The 20,900-nt window shown below is 39.0% G+C and overlaps 1 protein-coding gene across 1 annotated transcript in view; it reads right to left on the reverse strand.

The window, feature by feature from the left end:
* LOC122228416 (spermatogenesis- and oogenesis-specific basic helix-loop-helix-containing protein 2-like) overlaps positions 1-10,744 on the reverse strand; it is a 54,261-nt gene extending 43,517 nt beyond the window's left edge. Inside the window, 1 exon segment of the mRNA XM_042953488.1 lies at positions 10,502-10,744. Within this exon segment, the coding sequence (XP_042809422.1) occupies positions 10,502-10,705 (204 nt within the window). The 5' untranslated portion in view covers positions 10,706-10,744.
* Between the last annotated feature and the right edge of the window lie 10,156 nt (positions 10,745-20,900).

Raw genomic sequence — 20,900 nt, forward strand, 5'->3', positions numbered from 1 at the left:
ATACTGTTTTCCAGAGTGGCTGCACCAACTTGCATTCCCAACCTTCCAGATGAATTCTATGTTAATCATATAACAGGTATATACCTTTTTTTCATAAAGGAGATATTTTTAAAAGTGAGTTTCTTTTCTCACTGTAGTTCAACAATTCCTCAGAAATTCCAGTTCACTAGGAACATTTTCACTTCCCAGGCTGTTAAAGATTTACTCTCTTAAATACACGTTTTCTATCATTTGTTGGGATCTGGAGTAGAAGAAGAACGTGTACTCATCTGTCATCTTGATCCAATCTTCCTCATTTATGAGGATAGTAACTTATCAAACCATTGTTGTTATAATGCTGTAATGAACACCTTTGTGTACATATGTATTTTTAGTCTCATTAAATTCAAAGTAAACCATGGACAACTTATGATGGATCTAATATGAATAACGGACAGGGCTGAATCAAAGAAATAAACAAGATTACTGTTTAAAAGAATGAAAAAGAAAAATGTGGCATGTACAAAGAATATTATTCAGCCTTAAAAAGGAACTGAATTCTGATACATGCTACAATGTGAGTGAACCTTGAAAACATTATGCTAAGTGAGAAAAGGCAGACAAAAAAGCAGAAATGTTGAATTATTTCATTTATATGATGTCCCTAAAATAGGTAAATTCAAAGAGACAGAATATAGAATAATGGTTACCACGGGCTGGGGGCAGGGGAAAATGAAGAGTTAGTGTTTAATGAAATACAGCATTGTTTTGAATGAGTTTTTAGAAGTTCTGAAAATGGGTAGTGGTAAAAGTTGCAAAGCATCATAAATATACTTAATACCACTGTACACTTAGAAATGGTGAAAGTGGTAAATAGTATGTTATGTATATTATACCCCAATTTTAATAAAAAGGAATGAGGCGCTAATACATTCCACAATATGGGTGAAGCCTGAAAACTTTATGCTAAGTAAAAGGAGGCTATAAGAAAAGACCACGATTCTATTCACATGAAATGTCCAGAGTAGACAAATCCATAGAGACAAGTACTTTAGTGCTTACCGGGGGGGATACAGAGGTTGGAGTGACTGCTAATGGGTACAGAGTTTCTTTTTGGGATGAAGAAGATGTACCAACACTTACTGTGGTGATGTTGGTCCAGTTCTGTGAATAGCAACCCTGGAAGTGTATACTTTAAACGGGTGAATTGCATGGTTATGAATCATGTCTCAATAAAAGTTTATTTTTAGGGGCGCCTGGGTGGCTCAGTCGGTTAAGCGTCCGACTTCGGCCCAGGTCATGATCTCACGTCCGTGGGTTCAAGCCCCGCGTCGTCGGGCTCTGTGCTGACAGCTCGGAGCCTGGAGCCTGTTTCAGATTCTGTGTCTCCCTCTCTCTCTCTGACCCTCCCGCATTCATGCTCTGTCTCTCTCTGTCTCAAAAATAAATAAACATTAAAAAAAAAAAAAGTTTATTTTTAAAGGAAAATAAATGGAGGAATAAATACATCTTTGTACAAGTAAGTCTAAGTCCTAGTGCCAAAACTGTAAGATTAAAAGGTAATTTTTTGCTTTTGTTTCTCAACTTAGATACTGCCAAATTGTTCTTCCCAAAAGACAGAAAAATCCCCAAGAGTGTACAGGAGTACCATTTCCCCAATCCTTAATAAGACTGTTTATTAATTTTCTTCATTTTTGCCAATATTGTGAGGAAAAAAAACCCAAACTTCCTTTTTGTTTGCGTTTTTCTGATTAACTGTGAAGTTGGGTATCTTTTCATTATCGTGGCAATTTCCACTTCTATTTATTGCATATTCTATTTATTATGCTTGTCTATTTATTATCTTTTTCTAGGTTCCTATCTGTTGTTTATCTTCTTCTTATTGCTCCATAGTTTATATATTCTGGATATGTTAACTACCTTCTTCTATTTGTCATGGCTTTTAACTTTGATTACAAGGTCTGTCACAAATAAATGTTTAATATTTAGTAACAGCCACCTACTGTTTCTTTATGGGCTTGGTGAATTTCATCTTGCTTTCAAAGCCATCTCTATTTACATTATTAAAATATGTTTTCATAGTGTGTTCTAATACTTCTATGGTGTTTTTTTTTTTCGCATTTTGCTTTTTATCTCATATGGAATTTATTTGGTGATGTATCTAATTTCATCTCTTTCAAATGCAGGGCTAATTACCCAAGTAGCCTTACTGAATAGAGTAACCTTCTCCCAGTATTTTCAAATGCCACCTTTATATATATGCATGTACGATTTTCTGGGCTTCATTCTGACCCACTGATCTATTTGCCTATTCCTAATTAATACGACACTAATTGCTAGCTTTTTATATCTTTCATATTTGATAGAGCTTATCGTTCCCTCCTTGCTATCCTTCAATTTGGTTCTTAGATATTTCCCACAATTTCTCCTCCAACAGAATTTTAGCATCAGGTTGTCAAGTTCCATAAAGAAGCCTGTGAAAATGTTGATTGTGGCTGCATTTATTTTACAGATTAATTAGGGAATATCATTCCAGTATTAAATCTCCCTATTTAGGAAGTAGGACTTAGAGAACTCAGGTCTTTTTTAAATGTAACCTTCATACAGATTCTGCACATGTCCTCATGTTTATTGCTAGATATTTGAAAGTTGAGGAGTCATTGTAAAGGGGATAGCTTTTCTCACTGTATTTTCTGATTGATTATAGACAACACAGAGCTACTGACTTCTGTATGAGGAATCTGCTTCAAGAACCTTATGGTACTCTCTCTTTAGTTTCAATATACTTTAGTTGATTCTTCTGAATTTTCTAGGAATATAAATAATCATTCAGTTTTCAAAAATGACATTTTTGTCTCTACACCCAGAATTTATGCTTTTTATTCACTGATCTTAAAGCACTGGCTAGAAATCCAAAACAATGGTGAATATAAGGAGTAACAATGGGTATTCTTACTTTGTTCCTGAGTTTAGTGGGAATATTTGAAATGTTTTTACCACTAAATATGATGCAGAAGGTTTTTGGTCACTACCCTCTACCAAGTTAAAGAAGTTTCTTTCTACTTGGAGGATAAGAATTTTAAATCAGAAATGGGTGCTGAAATTTATTAAATATTTTAATATCAACATGATCCTATTTTTTCTCCTTTATTCTGTTAGGTAGTGAATTACATTAGCAGATTTCCTAATGACAAGCCATCATCGCCTTGCTGGGATAAACCTATACATAATGTGTAATAGACTAAATTCATTCGTATTATTTTAAATTTTTCCATCTATATTCATGAGCAAAATAGGATACGATTTTGTTTCATTATATTGTCTTATCTGGGTTGGGTATCATCAGGATTATGCCAGCTTTGAAGAGTAAAACAGAAAGCTTCAATATTATTTTATGGTCTTGAATATTTTATAAAACCGAATTATCTGCTTCTTGAAATTTAGGTAAACAGCATGTCTGCAGAATCTGGGCCTGAGGCCATTTAGAGAGATGGGTTTTAGAGTATCTTTTACAGTTCCTTAATGACTACCAGTAAATTTAAATTTTCTCCCTTAAGTGAATTTTGTTCATATATTTTTTTAATTCTATTTTATCTATCTTTTCAAATATATTAATTTTTAAATGTATATAATACTTACTGTTTGTGTTGAGTTATTCTTGCTAACTGGAAATTAATATATAATAAATCTTTTCTATCTTCTTTTTTATGGTAATGCTTTATTAGAGACTATAGAAGTGCATGGTCCAAATGATAGCCACATGTGGCAATTTATTTACACTTATGTTAACTAAAATTAAAGTTTGAAACTCACTTCAGTTACACTAGCCTCATTTCAAGTGCTCCATATCTATGTATGACAAATGGCTGCCATATCAGACATAGAATATTGTCATCACTGCATAAAGTGCTTTTGGATGGCACAGTCCTCCAAGTGGCATTCTACTGTACCCCACAGATTTTCATGTATATTACGTTTGTGTTCATTCATTGCTAGTATGTAATTTCACTTTATACTTCCATTTTAACCTAGGAGTTGCATTAAACATCTATATAAAAATGTTTTTAATTTTCAAGATTATGATATTTTTGGTTTTGGTTCTTAATTTTTTTGTCTATTGACAAAATTTCTTCTTTCAGTGCATTGTCAACAGTGAATGTATCCTGCATGACTACTTCTTAGAATTTATTTTCTTTGTGGCGTAATATATAGTCATTTTTTGTTAATGTTCCATGGATACTTGAAAATAATGTGTATTTTCTGCTGGGCACAGAACTTGTTAATTGTTTTCTTTCTTACTTTAGGTCTACTTGAAGTTTCAGTTTATGGCATGTATCAACATCTCTCCTTTCTAATTATGGTTTGTGAATTTATCAATTTCTCCAACTATAGACTCTAATTTGGGGTTAGATATATAAAGATTCATGATAATTATATTCACATAAAACATAATATTTAATATATATTAAATAACACGTTATATAGCATATTTTAAATACTATATCAAGAATATCATATATTGATAATTATGTCTGTTATATGGACAGAAAACTATATATATGAAATATTCTTTGTCCTTTTTAATGTTTTTTACTTGAAATTTTTTTCTGGTATACAGTAGTTTTTCATATCTCTTTATTTTGAGCTTTTCTATATATCATTTTGATTTTGTGTGAATTTTGTAAATAGAATATATCTGAATTTTTAGGTTTCTTTTCACGATATGTGACTTTAGTTTTAATATAGGAATTTAATTAATTTCATTAATGGCATTAACTAATGTACATTAATATCAAGTAATAACATTAATTGTGAAACATTTATAACTTAACCTGAAGTGGTCTTATTCCCTTCATTTGTTATTTCACATTTCCTATCCATAGTAATTTTGTTTATTTTTCCTTATGCCTTCTGTTAGGCTGATGGAATTTTCCTTTTTCCCCTCCTGCTGTTCCTACATTACTTTGGGAGTTAAGGCCCTTATTTCTATTACTTAATAGTGGCATTTGGGCCCACAATTCAGTGCCAGTTTTACCTGGTAAATACTTCTTTTTTTTTTTTTTTTTTTTAAACATTTATTTATTTTTGAGACAGGGAGAGACAGCATGAACAGGGGAGGGTCAGAGAGAGAGGGAGATACAGAATCTGAAACAGGCTCCAGGCTGTCAGCACAGAGCCTGATGCGGGGCTCGAACTCACGGACCGCGAGATCGTGACCTGAGCCGAAGTCGGACGCTTAACCGACTGAGCCACCCAGACGCCCCTACCTGGTAAATACTTCCAAGGTCAAAATCCCGGGCCTCTGAACCTTGAAGCTATTGGTCCATTTTCTTCTGGCATCCAGTTGTTAATAAAAATAAGCTGCTTTGCTTTCCTTTCAGTGCTTTTCTCATTATGCTGTGGGTTCTGATAGTTTGGGAGGATGTGTCTGGATATAGATCTTATTCATCCTACCTGGCACTCAGTGGATCTTTGGCTTTGGAAGTTTCCTTCTGTTTCTCTATTTCCTCCTGTCTTCATCTCTCCTAGATGCAGGACATCCACAATTGATCCTTCATGGCTCAGCTTCTCTCAGAGATAGTCCCTTAACTTTATTTTTCATATCACCAGCTCAGTCTTAAGTCCTTCCAAAGATTGTTATAATTTCAGTTCGTTTAATGTGAATTGCTCCCTTCTAAGATTTTTCATTTTTGGTAATTCTTCACATCCTGCTATTTTTAGGATGTGATATCCTCACTGAGAATACAAATTAGAATTTTAAGTTTGTTATATCCCCTTACTAACTTGTCTCTGGAATAGTTGTGTCCAGTGGCTGCATTTGTGTCTAGTTCTGTTAATGTCTGGAGATCCTTGGTTATTTGAACATAAATATGAATCAAGGACTAAGTCAATGTGTATAAGTAATCTCAGCGGCTGCCTCCTTTGAAGGGACAACTGACTGGGGTTTGGCGTAAGTGGGCAGGACAGTGGAAGCAAGGCTGGAGAGCAGAGAGGCTGAGACCAGCTAATTGTCAAAATAATAATAATGGCAGGCATTACTCTGAAGGCCAAGCAACAATAGTTTATTTCCCTCCTGGGCAGAGCTGCCTCCTCGTCAGTTATAAAGATCTGGAAATGACCAACACCAGGAACCCGGGGGCCATATGTCGTCCATTCTCTTTAGGATGAAGTAGGTGTGAACTGGGAGAGTCAAGGGGTAAAGAAATGCAGAGGCCCACGTGGCCCAGGTGCTCTGCATACAGCTAATTTATCACCAGGTGAGCACCCTCTGGTCAACTTTCATCTGTTTCTTCTAACATTCAGCCAGAGCTACTGTTAGTATTGTTTTTGCCTTTGCCCTTCTTCTTTAGGTCTTTTAAGCTGTGGTTTTTCTACTTTTCTTTTAGTGGCAATTTCATTCCATCTGCTTTCTAAGTTTCAAGTTTTCCTGTGGTTTTTTTTCTTCATGGTCAGAGACAAGCTGCTTTGTTCAAACCAAGATCCCAAGAAGGACTATGCATTACATTTGGTTAGGTTACTCTTGGACCTCTAATTTGGAATACCTGCTCCCTGGTCCCCCTGCCACACACACACCTTCCCCCCCCCCCCCCCCCCCCCCATGATTTTTTTCTTGCTGAAGGTATCAGCACAGGTTTAAGTATCTCCTGCTCTGGGTCAGGTCAGACCAGGAAGTTGACATGTGCACTCCATTCCTCATCAGGAGTCAATCGGATTTACCTGCCCCACCCTGTTTCAAACAGGATAAGAATTCAAACTCCTTAGCACAGCCTTTCAATAGCTTAATATCAACCCATGTCACCACCTTATTTCTTTCCACTGCCCTCAAATGCACTATGATCTAAGAAGACAGCAAAACACTTTCAAATGAGCTTTGAAATTTGGAATTTCTACAGTAGAAAATATCACGACCCTTTAGTGCGTTTCCTTTTCATTTTATAAACATCTCGCATTTCCAATAGCGCTTTAGGAGCAACGTGGGACTCAAAAAAACCACTGTGATGCTTTTGTGTGCGGATTGTTTGTGAAGCTCCATGGTAGCACAGGATTACTTCCATCAATATATTCCCTTGTGAACAAAATGCCAAGAATTGAAATGCTCATTAACAAGTGGTCATAAAAGGATTATAGTTTTGTTTTTTAATTCACCTGGTTAACTAAACCTATGAACGTCCAAAACTAATCATTTAATTAACCTTCCAAACTGAGATACTTTTGAGAATGAAAGGGGGAGCTAATAATAATTACACTAAAATAACACATATAAAACAAGGTGTCCTGGGCTATGAATAACTTGTAAAGCTTTCTACCAAGATTTATTTTCTCTTTCCTTTAAAACACCCACCACTTTGCATCTGCTTAAGTTTGACTGATATCTATTTATTCTCTCCACAGATGTTTTTTGAGCCCTTACTACAAGGCAGATGCTGTACTGGGAACGCAAAGTGGACAGAGAGGGTCCTGCCTTCATGGGGCTGACATTCTAGTAATCCTTTTTTTCTGCTACTAAGAATAGCTTTCATTCTTTGGAGCACAGGAAGAATGCGTCTCAGTTCCACCAAAGCTACTACTGATTCTCTTTAAACAGCTGGATGCAGTGTGGGAAGAGGGCAAAGGCTTTCCATGCACGTAGGCCAGGGTCTGTTGCCTAGGTCAGCCACTTACTAGTGGTTTTAAGTAAGATACTAGTGATCCTCATCTGGGAGTTGAAAATACTTAAATCCTGACTGTTATAGGAAGAAATGTTGGTACGATGCCCTGTAGGTGGTATTGCCATGTTTTCTCAATAATATCAAACCTGAGCAGAGACAACATCAAATCAATATGATGAGGAAGGGAGGAAGTAGAAGGGGAAAAGAAAATGTGTCTGAAGACAGCCCTAAATCAAATGGGTCTTTGCATTACTTTAGCCATAGAGAAGGGGAAACAGGGCCCACAGTAAATAAAAGGTAAGCCTTGAATAACAAAAACCAGCTGCTAACTTAAACCCTTTCCTACTAGCTCTGATGCTTCTGACTGCAATATTCCCTGCTGAGGCTCAGTGTCCAACTCCCCCAGAATCTCTCAGCTAGTATTATGGAGAAGTCAAGAGTAAGCTCTGAAGAGCAGGACACAGGTACTGGAGAGAAATCTGAGAGGAAGTAGGAAAAATCCAGAAAGGGATGAGAAGGTGCAGTACCAGTAACAGGCTGTTTTGCACAGGAGTCTATAGTTCTGTGCCATGGTGCAAGGCATTTCACAGAGTAACAGCGGCTCTGGAGGGGTGCCTGGGTGGCTCAGTAGGTTCAGCATCCGACTTTGGCTCAGGCCATGATCTCATGGTACGTGAGTTAGAGCCTCCCATCAGGCTCTGCACGGACAGAATCCCAGTGTCTGGGATTCTCTCTCCTTCTCACTCTGCCCCTCCTACCCTCCCCACTCACTCTCTCTCTCTCTCTCAAAATAAACTTAAAAAAAAAAAAAAAAAAAAGCAGCTGTAGAAAGAAAGGACTTGCTCTCCTGCCAAAGGCTTCCTCCTCTGCCCTACAAAATCAATGCCATAACACACGTGGAATGTTAATAATCAGACAAATTAGAACACTGCCCTAGTCCACTATCCCAAGGTAACTCGAATTAACTGAATAGCTTCTAATCAACTTAAATCTGAATATTCATTAAGTTAAAAATATCTTGTTGGCAATATAATATGAACACAGGTGGTGAGAAAAATCCACTGATAGCAATAATAAAAGGGAAATGAACAAAACTTTCTAGTATATTCTGCTTTGGGAAACTGCCTTTTCTAGTATATCCAAGATTTTCACCTGAGTATCACAACTTCAACGGATGCTTAACTTCGTGTGGTGGGATTTTTTTTTTTCTATTTGAATTGATTACTGCACCTTTTATTTAAAAAAAAAAAAAAAAGGAATACATATTCATTGGGAAAGATAGGAAAAAAATTTTTAAAGCCTAACGAGGAAATAAAAAGCATTTGTAATTTCACACTTGGGGATAAATACTACTAACACCTTGGTGTAGATCTCTGAAGTGTGGGCAGTTTTTAGATTTCGACATCATCATCACCACTGGTCTTTATCCACTCAGTTTGATTTCTAAATCACAGTACCACTCAGGGCACTCTAGTCTCTACAATGTTGAAAACACTGGATTTCCATTTGCAATGTGCGGCAGGCTAAACCCTTAATTAGTAACAGCAGGTGCTGAAGTGCTTAAAGCAAATCACTCCTACATTTTAGTGAGTTGTTATTTATGTCACTCTTATCGCCAGGAGCAGTGCTGACAATCAGCAGCAGCTGCATGGGCCAACGCTCTCACAGGGCAATGGTTGGCCTCGAGTTTCCCCAAGAGTCAAGGGATTTAAACAGCTCTATCTGGAGAAACTGATCAAGCTGCTCTTCAAATGCAAACAAAAGATTCAGTTGGGGCTTCAGACTTTCTTAAGGGTAGGAAGCCGAGATTGTTCATGCACTACTAGATAATCAGATATTTCACTCAGAGTTCCATTTCGTGTAGCTTTGCCTAATCCCGCACCTTAAAATACTATTTTTCCTTTGAGTTTAAAGAGGTGCCTCCATTCTGAAATAATTAAGAAAACCTATTAAACCGGTCCACTTCAAAGTGGTAATTTCAGAAAGCTTGTGCTTAAAGCAGAGGAGATTTAAGTATGCAGAACATTCTAAGGGCTAAAAAACTTCAGGCAGCCCAAGAGGCTCGCCTCTCCTATTTCTCTACCAAGATACGTCAAATAAGAAAGCCAACACCAGCTTGCCTTGCTCTCTGGGGTGGGGGAGGTTTTATGCCTTGCTTCTAGAAAGCTTATCATCACCTTTCATTTTCTATCTACAACAGTCACGGAAATGATCCTGTGCTTCTTTCTGCTAAGGGGAAGATAAATCAGGTGCCTTCAAAAGAGGCCAGCGGGCTTTTTGAGTCCCCTGGAGGTGGGAGGACGTGTGAACAGCACAGATGCCTTTTCCCGCCAACGGCTTTGGTTTCCAGGCACAACTGCCTGTTTGGGTGGAAGCCCGAGGAAGGACGTGCGAGGACTTTTTGGACCCCGTGCCCGTAAGCAAACTGAAAAAAGCCTGCCAAGCTGTGCGGAGACAAGAATGCTCAAAATAAATTTCCCCATGTTAAATAAACTTCCCGCATTCAAAGTAAAACCAAAGTTGTCGTCATTCACATTCTGTGCAGACACCTACTAGGTTTCGCTCCCGGCTAACCCTCCGAGCGGTCGGCTAGAAAAGCGGAGTTTGGCCGGTGCCGAGGGCCACAGGGGCAGGCCTGTGGAAAACAGCTCAGTTCGGCCTCCCGCCCTGGGCGACTCCGTCCGGGCGGGACCCCCCCCACCCACACCCTCGGACGCCGGCTCGCGCCCCTGGAAGTGGCCCTCCCGGCGCCGCGCTCCTCCGGCGTCCCCTGAATGAGAGATGCCTGTGCGGGCCTAGGGGGCCACCCGGCCCAGGGCCCGCGCGCGGTGATCAACGCAGCTGCCGCCCCTTCCTCCTCCTCTGCCTCTTACCTGGCCAGAGACTCGGCCGCGCTCCGGGCGGGTAATTGAGGCCGCCATGGCCTGTTGCCCACGTGCCGGGTCCTGGGGCAGCCTCACCGCAGGAGGAGCTCGGCCGAGCCGCCGCGTCCCGGACGCCGGCTCGGGCCGCGCTGATGGGTCTCGCGGCCCGCAGCTGTGGGCGCGCACGCCCCAGGCCCGCCTTAAAGTGGCCATGACGCCCGGGGCCGTGCACCTGGGGGTGCTGCAGCCTGCTCCAAGGGGCCCCGCGGGACCTGGGCTGGGGGAGGGGCTCCCGGGGGCTGCCGGGAGGGGCTGTCCGGGGGGCCCTTGGTGGCACGCTGCCCACCCACAGTCCCGGCCCTAGTCCCCGTCCCACGCTCAGGGAGGTCACGGCCCCAGGCCTTAGTAGAACTGCCAGGAGAAGGCGGAAGCACTGCCTCGCCTCAGGCTGCTCTAAAAATCTTTAGGGTATCTTTTGGATCAGCAAGCGGTTTTTTGGTTTTTTTCCCTAGACAAACATGTAGAAGCTAGAGAAGGCGAGTGCTGTTATGGCGTTTTCGTTCCAAAGAAATTAAATATTGTAGAAGTATTTCATTTTGTCCGGTGACTCAGCATTGTCCCCATTTTCTCAACTGAGAAACTTGGACAATTAGAAAGTCTTCTGGTAGCTGCTGTGTAACTCACTTCATTCAGCCTTGGCTGGACGTTTTATTTAGATCTGTTGAGTGCCAGGAGCTGTAGCGGATCCTTTCTCTTATGGTCTTTACTATTGTTCCTGATTTTTCCATTGCTAGAAATTGGGGTTGGGGGCGGGGCGCCGGGACGGCAGCAGAGTGAGGGAGAAGATGGTATCTGGTAATTGTCACTTTGGATTTCCCTAGATTCTTGATCTCACTTTGGATTTCCCTAGATTCTTGATCTCACTTAACATATAATACAAACGTGCTCCACTTGAATTATCAGTGCCTGCTTTCTTGGGCAAGCTTTGATTTCCTGAGCAGGTCCTGCAGTGCTCTGAAGCCCTAATTTTGACCAGGAGAGCGTGTCAAAAATATTGCTGTGATGCTCTGATTTTGATGGGAAGAAAAGGCGCAGATAAATTTCTGATGAAATCATTCTGCAATGTTTTGGGAAGTAAATGTTCACATTTTAATAGTTATGATTTTGGCTCTTTATCGCTTTTCCAGTTAATCAGGAACTGAGTGTCTAGATAAACATCTCTGAGGCACTTTGCTAACCCATATTGGACAAAGGTGAAGCCAAGCCCAAGCCCTGGGTGGGTGTGAACTGAGACAGCTTTGAGCATTTCCCCTCTCTATGGTAATCAGGGCACTGCTCCAGGGGTCTAGATAAGCAAATCTGATTCTAATGCTAACAAAGACATTGTTGGAACTGACACAGACTCATTGTTTTTAAATTTGAGGGGACAATGCCCCTAAGTTTATGTGAGAGGAAGAAATCAACCCTCCAATTATGTGTTGGAGGAAGCAATAAAAAATAATAAATTTCTCCAGGATCCGTAATATAAGATCATCACAAGTTCCCTAAGAATTAATTTGAGATATTTTAATAGTTTCAAATCTAAAAGAAAGACAAAAACAAGCTTACTTTATAAGTGAGCAGGCATCTACTTGAAAACAACTGAGGGTGATTTTGACCCCCAAGGGATATTTGCCAATGTCTGGAGACATTTTTTTGGTCATCACAACTGGCTTCTAATGGGCAGGAGTCAGGGATGCTTGCTGCTAAACATTCTGCAATGCACAAGGACAGCCTCCTATAACAGAATTATCTGGCCCAAAATGTTCTGAGTGCTGAGGTTGAGAAACTACTCTAAACCTTCTAAGTTATAACATAGAATGCAAACCATGTAATTTTTTGTCACCTTTAACATTCTTGAATCATACTCCTATTACTGGGCAGAAAAATGGGCAGATGGATGCTCTCTGTGGTTCCCCAAAATAACAATATGCTACTTATACTCTTGATGGAAAACTGAATATGATGAATTATAAAATAGGACAAGAATAATTTTACACAGAGGAATATATTTTAAAACTTGCACTCAAAATCAAGTTGCTTCTTTAAAAATGATGTTCTGGGGCGCCTAAGTAGCTCAATTAGTTAAGGGACAAACTCTTAATTTCAGCTTAGATCATGATCTCACAGTTCATGGGTTCAAGCGCCATGTCAGGCTCTGTGCTGACAGGGTGGAATTCTCTCTTTCTCTCTCTCTCTGCCCCTCCCCAGCACTCCTTCTCTCTCTCTCAAAATAAATACATAAAAAAAAAAAATAGTATCCTAGTCATTTAAGATTATTAGCATTCATAGTATGCACTTTACATTATTTTCCCTTCCAAATGTGTATTTTTCACAATATGATACAACCTTGAATATGTTTATAAGTACTACAGTATACATGGTCTGTTCAAATGAGCTCTTGTAAAGAACCTATGCTTGAAATGTTAGGAATTTTTCCATCCAGCTTTTTACAGAAACTAATATAGAAAGCTCTCTCCAGTATTGTTATTACTTGGCTTGTTCTCAGAAACACAGAAATTTAGAACTCGACAAGACCCTAGAGATGACCTAATTGCCTTCCCTTTCAAAGATGGTAAGGCCCAAACAATGTTCTCATAAGTAGAACTGTAACCATAGAAGTTGGAAGACAGAGAATTAACTAATTGCAATAATTTTCACTGATAATTTTTACATTTAGCAGTGCACTGAACTTGTTCCAGAACCAGGCTGGAACGCTGGCGGAAAAACCAAGCAGCACTCGGAGACCTTGGTGGATCAGAGATTTACTTCACACCGGTGGGCTCAGAGGAGACCATTTCTCCAAAGATCTGAGCTCCGAATGAAGGGGGGAAAGGTAATTTATAGTTGTCAGCTTCCATATCTGTGGCAGGTTTTTGTGTGTGTGGCAAACAGGGCAAGAAGAACCCGGAAGAGGGGTCTCTAAGCTAGAGACCAGATCTTGTTTTAGTCCCCTTGGACATTTTATGGTGTAAAACTTTATTCATTTCCCCCCCAAACTCACTTTTTAAATCTGTTACAAAAAATGTTAAACACCGTGCTTACATTATCCTTGGAATATTAAATCCGGGAGTCCACCCTAACTTGACTAACCATTGAGTTCTATATAGGATTACAAGCAAGGATATTTTCATAATGTTAACTGAGGAAGGTGATTTTTGCTTCCACTTATGCCATCTTCCCCCTCCTCCTTGCAGGTCCATTATAGAATAGCCAGAATAATCTTTTAAAATATAAATTGAAATATTAACTCCTCTTCTCAAAATCATTCCTTCAGAAAAAACAAATTCTTTTCTATGTCCAGCAAGACTTTATGACTCTCCCCCTCCAACCTTATCTCTTACCATTCTTATGACCTTTCAAGACCTCTAGTCACACTGCCTTCTTCTGAGAATACCAGATAAGTGCAAAGCACTCTGCCGTTGTTCTTCCTTCTGTTTGTAATGTTCTTACCTGTCTTCCCCCCAGATTGCTCCATTTCATTTAAATTTTTGTTATGATGTCACCTCCTCAAACATTCCCTGTCAGAATCTAACCTCTTACTTTATTTTTCATATCACTTTTCTATATTAGAAAGCATATGTGTTTGTTTTTCCTTATCTTTCTCCCCTAAGACAGAGGATCTGTGTGTACTATCCACTTCCATCACGTTGGTCTGGCTCATAGCAGGCACTTATTTGAAGCATGAATTAAAGTTACTTTAGAAGTTGACTGGTATATGTGGACTTGGAATCAGGTCTTTCTGGCTATGATCTGTCCTCTATTTCATAATGCCACTCATTTTGTAGTGGAAACAAAAAGACAAGGTTTGGAGGAAAGGAAAAAATATCGTGTGCATCAAAATGATAAGCTTGGTATCTCAAAGTTGGAACTAGTATAAATTGTGTTGGTTGTGGCCCAGGAAAAATGAAAGATGACTTTTAATCCCATCCTTTCCATATTTAAAAATGTGCAAAGACACCTATGTTTACCTAATTAAATTCCCATTCCTCAGTGTGGCATTAGGGCCCATGTTACCTCACCGATTTGGCTTTCTAGATTCAGCTTTTAATCAAGTTGACTAGGTTTGTTTCTATTCCCTGACAGTGTCCTTGGATTTCCCCCAACAGTGTCCAGTGTAGGAACTCCACAATCAGACTAACCACATTCTCTGGAACTGCAGGGTCAATGGGATCAATCACTTGAAGGCTTAAGACATCCTGAACTACTTCTAAAGGACAGTATTGGCCAGCAAACATCTGTGAGCACAGGTCATTGACTTGGGAACTCCCCTGGGTATTTCCCCTGATCCTTCCCAGCTGCTAATTCATCTATGCCTTGTTCTTTGATTTTGACCTCAGCCTAAAAACTTTACTTGCCCTGTGATCCCTGTGTCAAAGAGGGTAGGACCTCTCCTGCTCACATGCCTCCTTCTTGCCTCTGGCTCAGTTCTCCTAACCAGCAAGTTCAGTTCTGACAACCACATTCCCTGAGCATTCTTTGTCCTGGCTTTCTCTCCCACACTACCGTCTGACTCACGTTCTCCTTTTGTGGGTAATCTGGGGAGACAGGAAAATTCTCAAAGAATTCCTAATTCCATTTTATACCTCTGTTCAACAAGTAGAACTCTGTTTCAGTAGAATGTTAAGGCAGAGGTTGTTTTACTAGACTTCATATCCTGGTATCTAGTATATAGAAGGTGATCAATAAATACATGTTTCCCCCCAATGAAGTAGGAACTGTTGCTAGTAGGCAGTGATAAAGGTCAGAAAATAGCAACTTCTAGTGATGTCCTGCAATCAATTGCACTAAGATGTGACAATTTTCTCATCATCCAATATACCAATATATTTTCTTTTTTTTTTTTTTAATTTTTTTTTTTCAACGTTTTTTATTTATTTTTGGGACAGAGAGAGACAGAGCATGAACGGGGGAGGGGCAGAGAGAGAGGGAGACACAGAATCGGAAACAGGCTCCAGGCTCCGAGCCATCAGCCCAGAGCCTGACGCGGGGCTCGAACTCACGGACCGCGAGATCGTGACTTGGCTGAAGTCGGATGCTTAACCGACTGCGCCACCCAGGCGCCCCTATACCAATATATTTTCAAAACTAGGAGTTAGTTCTACCAAATTAAAATGATGTATATTTGCCTTATTAACCATAAGTCTTTGCAAGGTAATGTGGAGCTATACCAAAGTGACACTATAATTCTGGATGAGGGGGCTCTGTCACACTGATTTCAGAGCGAGGCCAGCCACACTGGTTAATTTGGAGGGCATCCTCCCAGTGCAACAAAACAGCAGAACCATTAGAAGCAGCCTGGGGTTATTGATTAGGCCTCTACTACCTGAGCCTATCACATAGTTACAAAATAACTATTTTTTCTTTGGTCACAATGACTACCAAGTCAAAGTCATGAGGAATTTCTACACAAATAATCCAGACAGTCTTAAAGGAGAGAAGTTTCTTATATGTGAAGGTGGAGGACAAGGTGAAGGAAAAAAGAATGTAGTTCACACTTTCCTTGTAAATATTTAGATGTATAGTCAGCTAGTGTAAATTTTTTTATTATGGAAAATTTCATACACATCCAAGTGTAGATATATTACGGATATACAATATAAAGTATATGAATGTGTATATACCTATGACCCCACCTAACACATACTGCCAATAATTTTGAAATCTTTTTTATGTGCCTCTCCCATTTCCATTCTCTTTTCTCTCTCCCAAGATATAAAGACTACTTACTTATTGATTTTTTTAACTACTAAAACCTAAATGGATTGTGCCCTGAGAAAGAAATAAACCTTTGTGTTAAGCCTCTGAAGTTTGGAATTGTTTCTTGTAGTCATAATTCAGAATAACTTGAATTTAGGTGCTGCATTAACAAAATAGTAAAATAAAACAAGTCTTGTGGCATTAACTTAGCAGATCTGCAGGGGAGGCAGGGAAACAAGCATGAAAGAGAAGGCCTGGACATCCCTGTTACATCCCAGAGGTCCAAGTGGTTACCAAACCTGTAAGTCAAGGAAAAGATGTTCAAAAAAATCTACTACTACCAATTTGTGATGGATGTTACTGACTGCCTTTGACAGGACAGAAGAAAAGATTAGCTTGGGATATTATTAGCCAGTTTGCAAGGAGAAATGAAAAGGAATAGAAAGAATCTGAGGGAGAATCTAGAAATCTGGGGCATTAGAGGGTTGGAAAGGCCAATACCTTTAGACCCCAAAAAGCAAGAGATAAGACAGAAGCATTTTGACCAACAGGAGCCACTAAGACAGCCTTATGGCAAAGATCAGATTATGAGTATTAGATTTACACCCTAACCTATTATTTCAAATAGCTGCAAGGTAGCTGCTGTCAGGTACAGAGAGAAATAGGCCAAAGAAACAAATTATGCTCTGAAATTTATCATTATTATACATGGAATTGACTACTACTTGGATGGAGTTATATTACCCAAGAAACCATAAACTTTGACCAAAAGCCTTTAACTATTTGAACTGTGAAATTCTGTCAGGGCACCCAGGCTGGTTTGTTCAAAAAATGCACACTAGAAGCTGTGCATCCCCAAAGGCAAGCCTAACCTACAACACCCACTTCAACTATCGGCAAGAAGACTGAAAAGAAAAAAACTCACATGGAGTAGTGCCAGAGGTCACCGAGAAAAATGGATAAGAATATTCCTTCCTGGAAGCAAAATCAGAGCCTGATCAAGGAACATCCTCCATTTGCAGAGAAGAGGGCTTTCACCATGTCTACCTAATGGGATTCCATGAGTGCTATGGACCAGTGATGCTGTGCATTCTTCCTTTTCTAAGTAAAAGTGATTAAGGGTATCCTACCCCTCTCACGCATTAGTTGGTGCATTCCAACAATGTTTGGGTGCAGCCTGTGTTTGGCTATCATTCTGTACAGCATTTGCACGAGGCTTAAAAGAACAGTATCCTAGAAAGTCATTGCTGGAAAAGCAAGAGATTCTGTTTAGAAAAAAAAAAAAATCTAGTTATGTTCAGCAAACTGGAAAATATGCTGAGTTGGAACCAATTTAAAAATCTCAATTGACATTCTAGAATTTGACTCAATGATGCAGGCAGGCCAGGGGCCATCACTATCAAGAATCGTTGAATTTATCTCTATGTAGTTTTGAAGAAAGATATCATTAATCTACTGAAAAGAAAAAAAATCCAAATACCTGTAAGCCTTACTAAAAACATTGTTCGGTACTATATTAGTGAGCATCAGTTAACTGCTTCAGCAAGTAAAACACAAATCTCAGTGACAACACATGTGCACATATACATACTCACAAGAGGATTTACTTTTCACATACACCACGATCAAATGAGGGTCACAAGGTGAAATCAATGGATTTGCTATGCGCAATAATTCAGGCACCTATGTTTCTTCCTTCTGTGGCTCTACCATCCTCTGGAGCCGTGGCATTTACTTCTAGACCCTCGACATCCACTCATCACACAAAATTTTCAAAGAGCACAACCAAGAATGATCACCTGGGAGGTTTTCATGGACCAGTCACAGAAATGACATATACAGCTTAGATTATATTGTCCTGAAGTCAGTCACAGGGCCACACCTAGCTACATATAGTGTTTCACAACTGTATCTCTAAACACAGTAGCACACACATCACTCATTACTAAATAGTGTTTTTCACGCATATATCATTAAAAAAAAAAAAAAAAAAGTAGCGTATATACCAGGCACTGGTAAACAATGTGTTTCACACATGGAAAATGTGGCCTAATTCTGTCCTATTAGAAAAAAGGCAACAGTCTGGTAAGCACATAGCAGTCTTCACCATAATCCATCAATTTGATCACCAAATACCCTTTTGTTCCTTTCTTCCCAGGATATACTTACCTTCCCACCAAGAAACACAAGACAAAGCCCTGTCCAGTCATTTTATCCAATATAAATTTTAGTTTAAAATTAAGGTGAGGGGGCGCCTGGGTGGCTCAGTCGGTTAAGCGTCCGACTTCAGCTCAGGTCACGATCTCACGGTCCGTGAGTTCGAGCCCCGCGTCGGGCTCTGGGCTGACAGCTCGGAGCCTGGAGCCTGCTTCCGGTTCTGTGTCTCCCTCTCTCTCTGCCCCTCCCCCATTCGTGCTCTGTCTCTCTCTGTCTCAAAAATAAATAAAATAAATGTTAAAAAAAATTTTTTTTTAAATAAAATTAAGGTAAGAAAAATTTATTTAGGTGATAACATTAAACAAATTGTTATAGACTAAGTAAGATGAGTTTTTATACTGGATTTAAAAATATTTTCCATGTTCTGATGCTCTAAGTTTAAAGGGATGGGTCCTTTACTTCTGGCCTTCATGGAGTATCAAGGGCAAGATTTACCCTCTTGCTGTGAACAAATTAAAAACTGGACAAAATGGGGCACCTGGGTGGCTCAGTTGGTTAAGCATCTGAGTCTTTTGGCTCAGGTCATGATTTCACAAAGTTAAAAACCAGTCAGACCAATGAAAGGTAATTAAATGGTTATAGATTTTTGCTCATACAACTGCAACAAGTTTTCAATAAAACATTTGCGTGTATAAAAAAAAAACAGTCCAACATCTAATGAGAAATTAGTAGGTATGACAAGACACAGAAAATGAAACCCAAAACCATGAGTAAAATCAGCCCCTAGAAACAGACCTAGAAATGACAGAGATAAAGATAAAGGAATTAACAAATAAATATGTTAAAATAGCTATTATAACTACATTTGACTATTTAAAGAGAAACATAAATACATCAAGGGAAATAAAGGATATAAAAAAAGAAAAAAACAAATGGCACAATATCAAGTGTCCTACCACAGGTCGTAATTAAGTCCTGAAAGGAGAGAAAAGGGACAGAAAAACAACTTGAAAAAATAACCAAAAATCTTCCAGATTGATGAAAACTCAAAATCTACAGATCGAAGAAGCTCAATGAACCCTATGCATGATAAACATAACACCACACTGAGACTCATTATAAGCAATTCCTGAAAACCAACGGTAGAAACTCTTAAATAAGCCTATTATAAAAACCACATTATGTACAAAGGAACAAAGAAAAACCACACACTTCTTATCAGAAACTGGGTGCAATCACACAAAAGAATGGAATTTTTAATGTGTTGAAAGACTAATACCATCAACCTACCTTGTTTCCTTCTATTCCAGAAGATTCCTCCTGTCCCTCTCCTCCAGACCCTGGAATCATCATTTTGGGGCCTAATCTTTCCCTGTAGACTTGACCATTAATTTGTGCATACCAGTGAAATTATCTTTCCAAAAGGAAGGTTTTTGCTCCAATTCCTTTAACATTATATAGACAAATTACTCTAGTGCTGTGAGCTACTTTTCAAGACTTTCTTAACTATTTACACACTGGTAAGTCAATATGCATTATCTCAATACCTTGTGATGTTCTGTGATTTCTATAAACTTATTTTTATTACACGAAGGTATCAGAACTGTTGCAATAAAAGGGTTTATACCCCCCTTCTGTGCCACACACACATAAGGTACCTTTGAAATCAATTATTTCTATTTTTATTCTACAAAGTAAAAGCTTGACAGGAAGGTAAGCAAACTTCCCTTAAGTTGGCGTGTTAAAATAGGTTCCCTCGTACTCCACATGTCTCTGCCTCTGCCTTCCCCCTTTTGCTAGATCACCGTTTGGAGCCTAGCTCATGTTCCTCTGTAGAGTTGGATGGTAAATTTGTATAACAGAAACACATCTTTCGGCATCAGTAGACTAAAGTCCCCTTTTTGTAGCCTCTTCTGTAGATATGTTTAAATAGTTAAAATCATATTGCATGTATGACTTTGTACCATTGCGTTAACATCCCAACATTGTCACCCCATGATATTATAAATGGTTTTGCAAACATTCATTAAAGTTAAACAAAATGTATTAAGTACCTGTCATATACTAGGTACTAAGCTAGCTGGTGACAAATGATGAATAAAATTGTCTATTTTAAAGTGCTGGAGATAAATGACACTGAAGTGCTTCACATGTAGGAAATACACGAGGAGAAATAATTTCAATATAAAACAGAAAGTGCTAATTGCAGCATAATAACCATGTGGATGAATCACAATCCACTTATGCATATAATTGTACATTGAGGAAGCCTCCCTATTTTGGTATTAATAATGCTGATAATACGGCTGTCCTGTGTTTTCTATATGCATGATTTTTCATTAGAATAGATTAGAAATACAATTATTGAGTCAATGTATAAACATTAAGGCTTTTCAAGAATATAATCAAATTGTTTTCCAAAAGAACTATATTAATTCATACCCCCACCAGCAGTATACTAGAACTTTTAAACTTCAGATGTACTAGCATTAAAAATTATCTTTTTGAAAAC

The sequence above is a fragment of the Panthera leo genome, chromosome A1 (assembly GCF_018350215.1).
Source record: "Panthera leo isolate Ple1 chromosome A1, P.leo_Ple1_pat1.1, whole genome shotgun sequence".
Classification (NCBI taxonomy): domain Eukaryota; kingdom Metazoa; phylum Chordata; class Mammalia; order Carnivora; family Felidae; genus Panthera; species Panthera leo.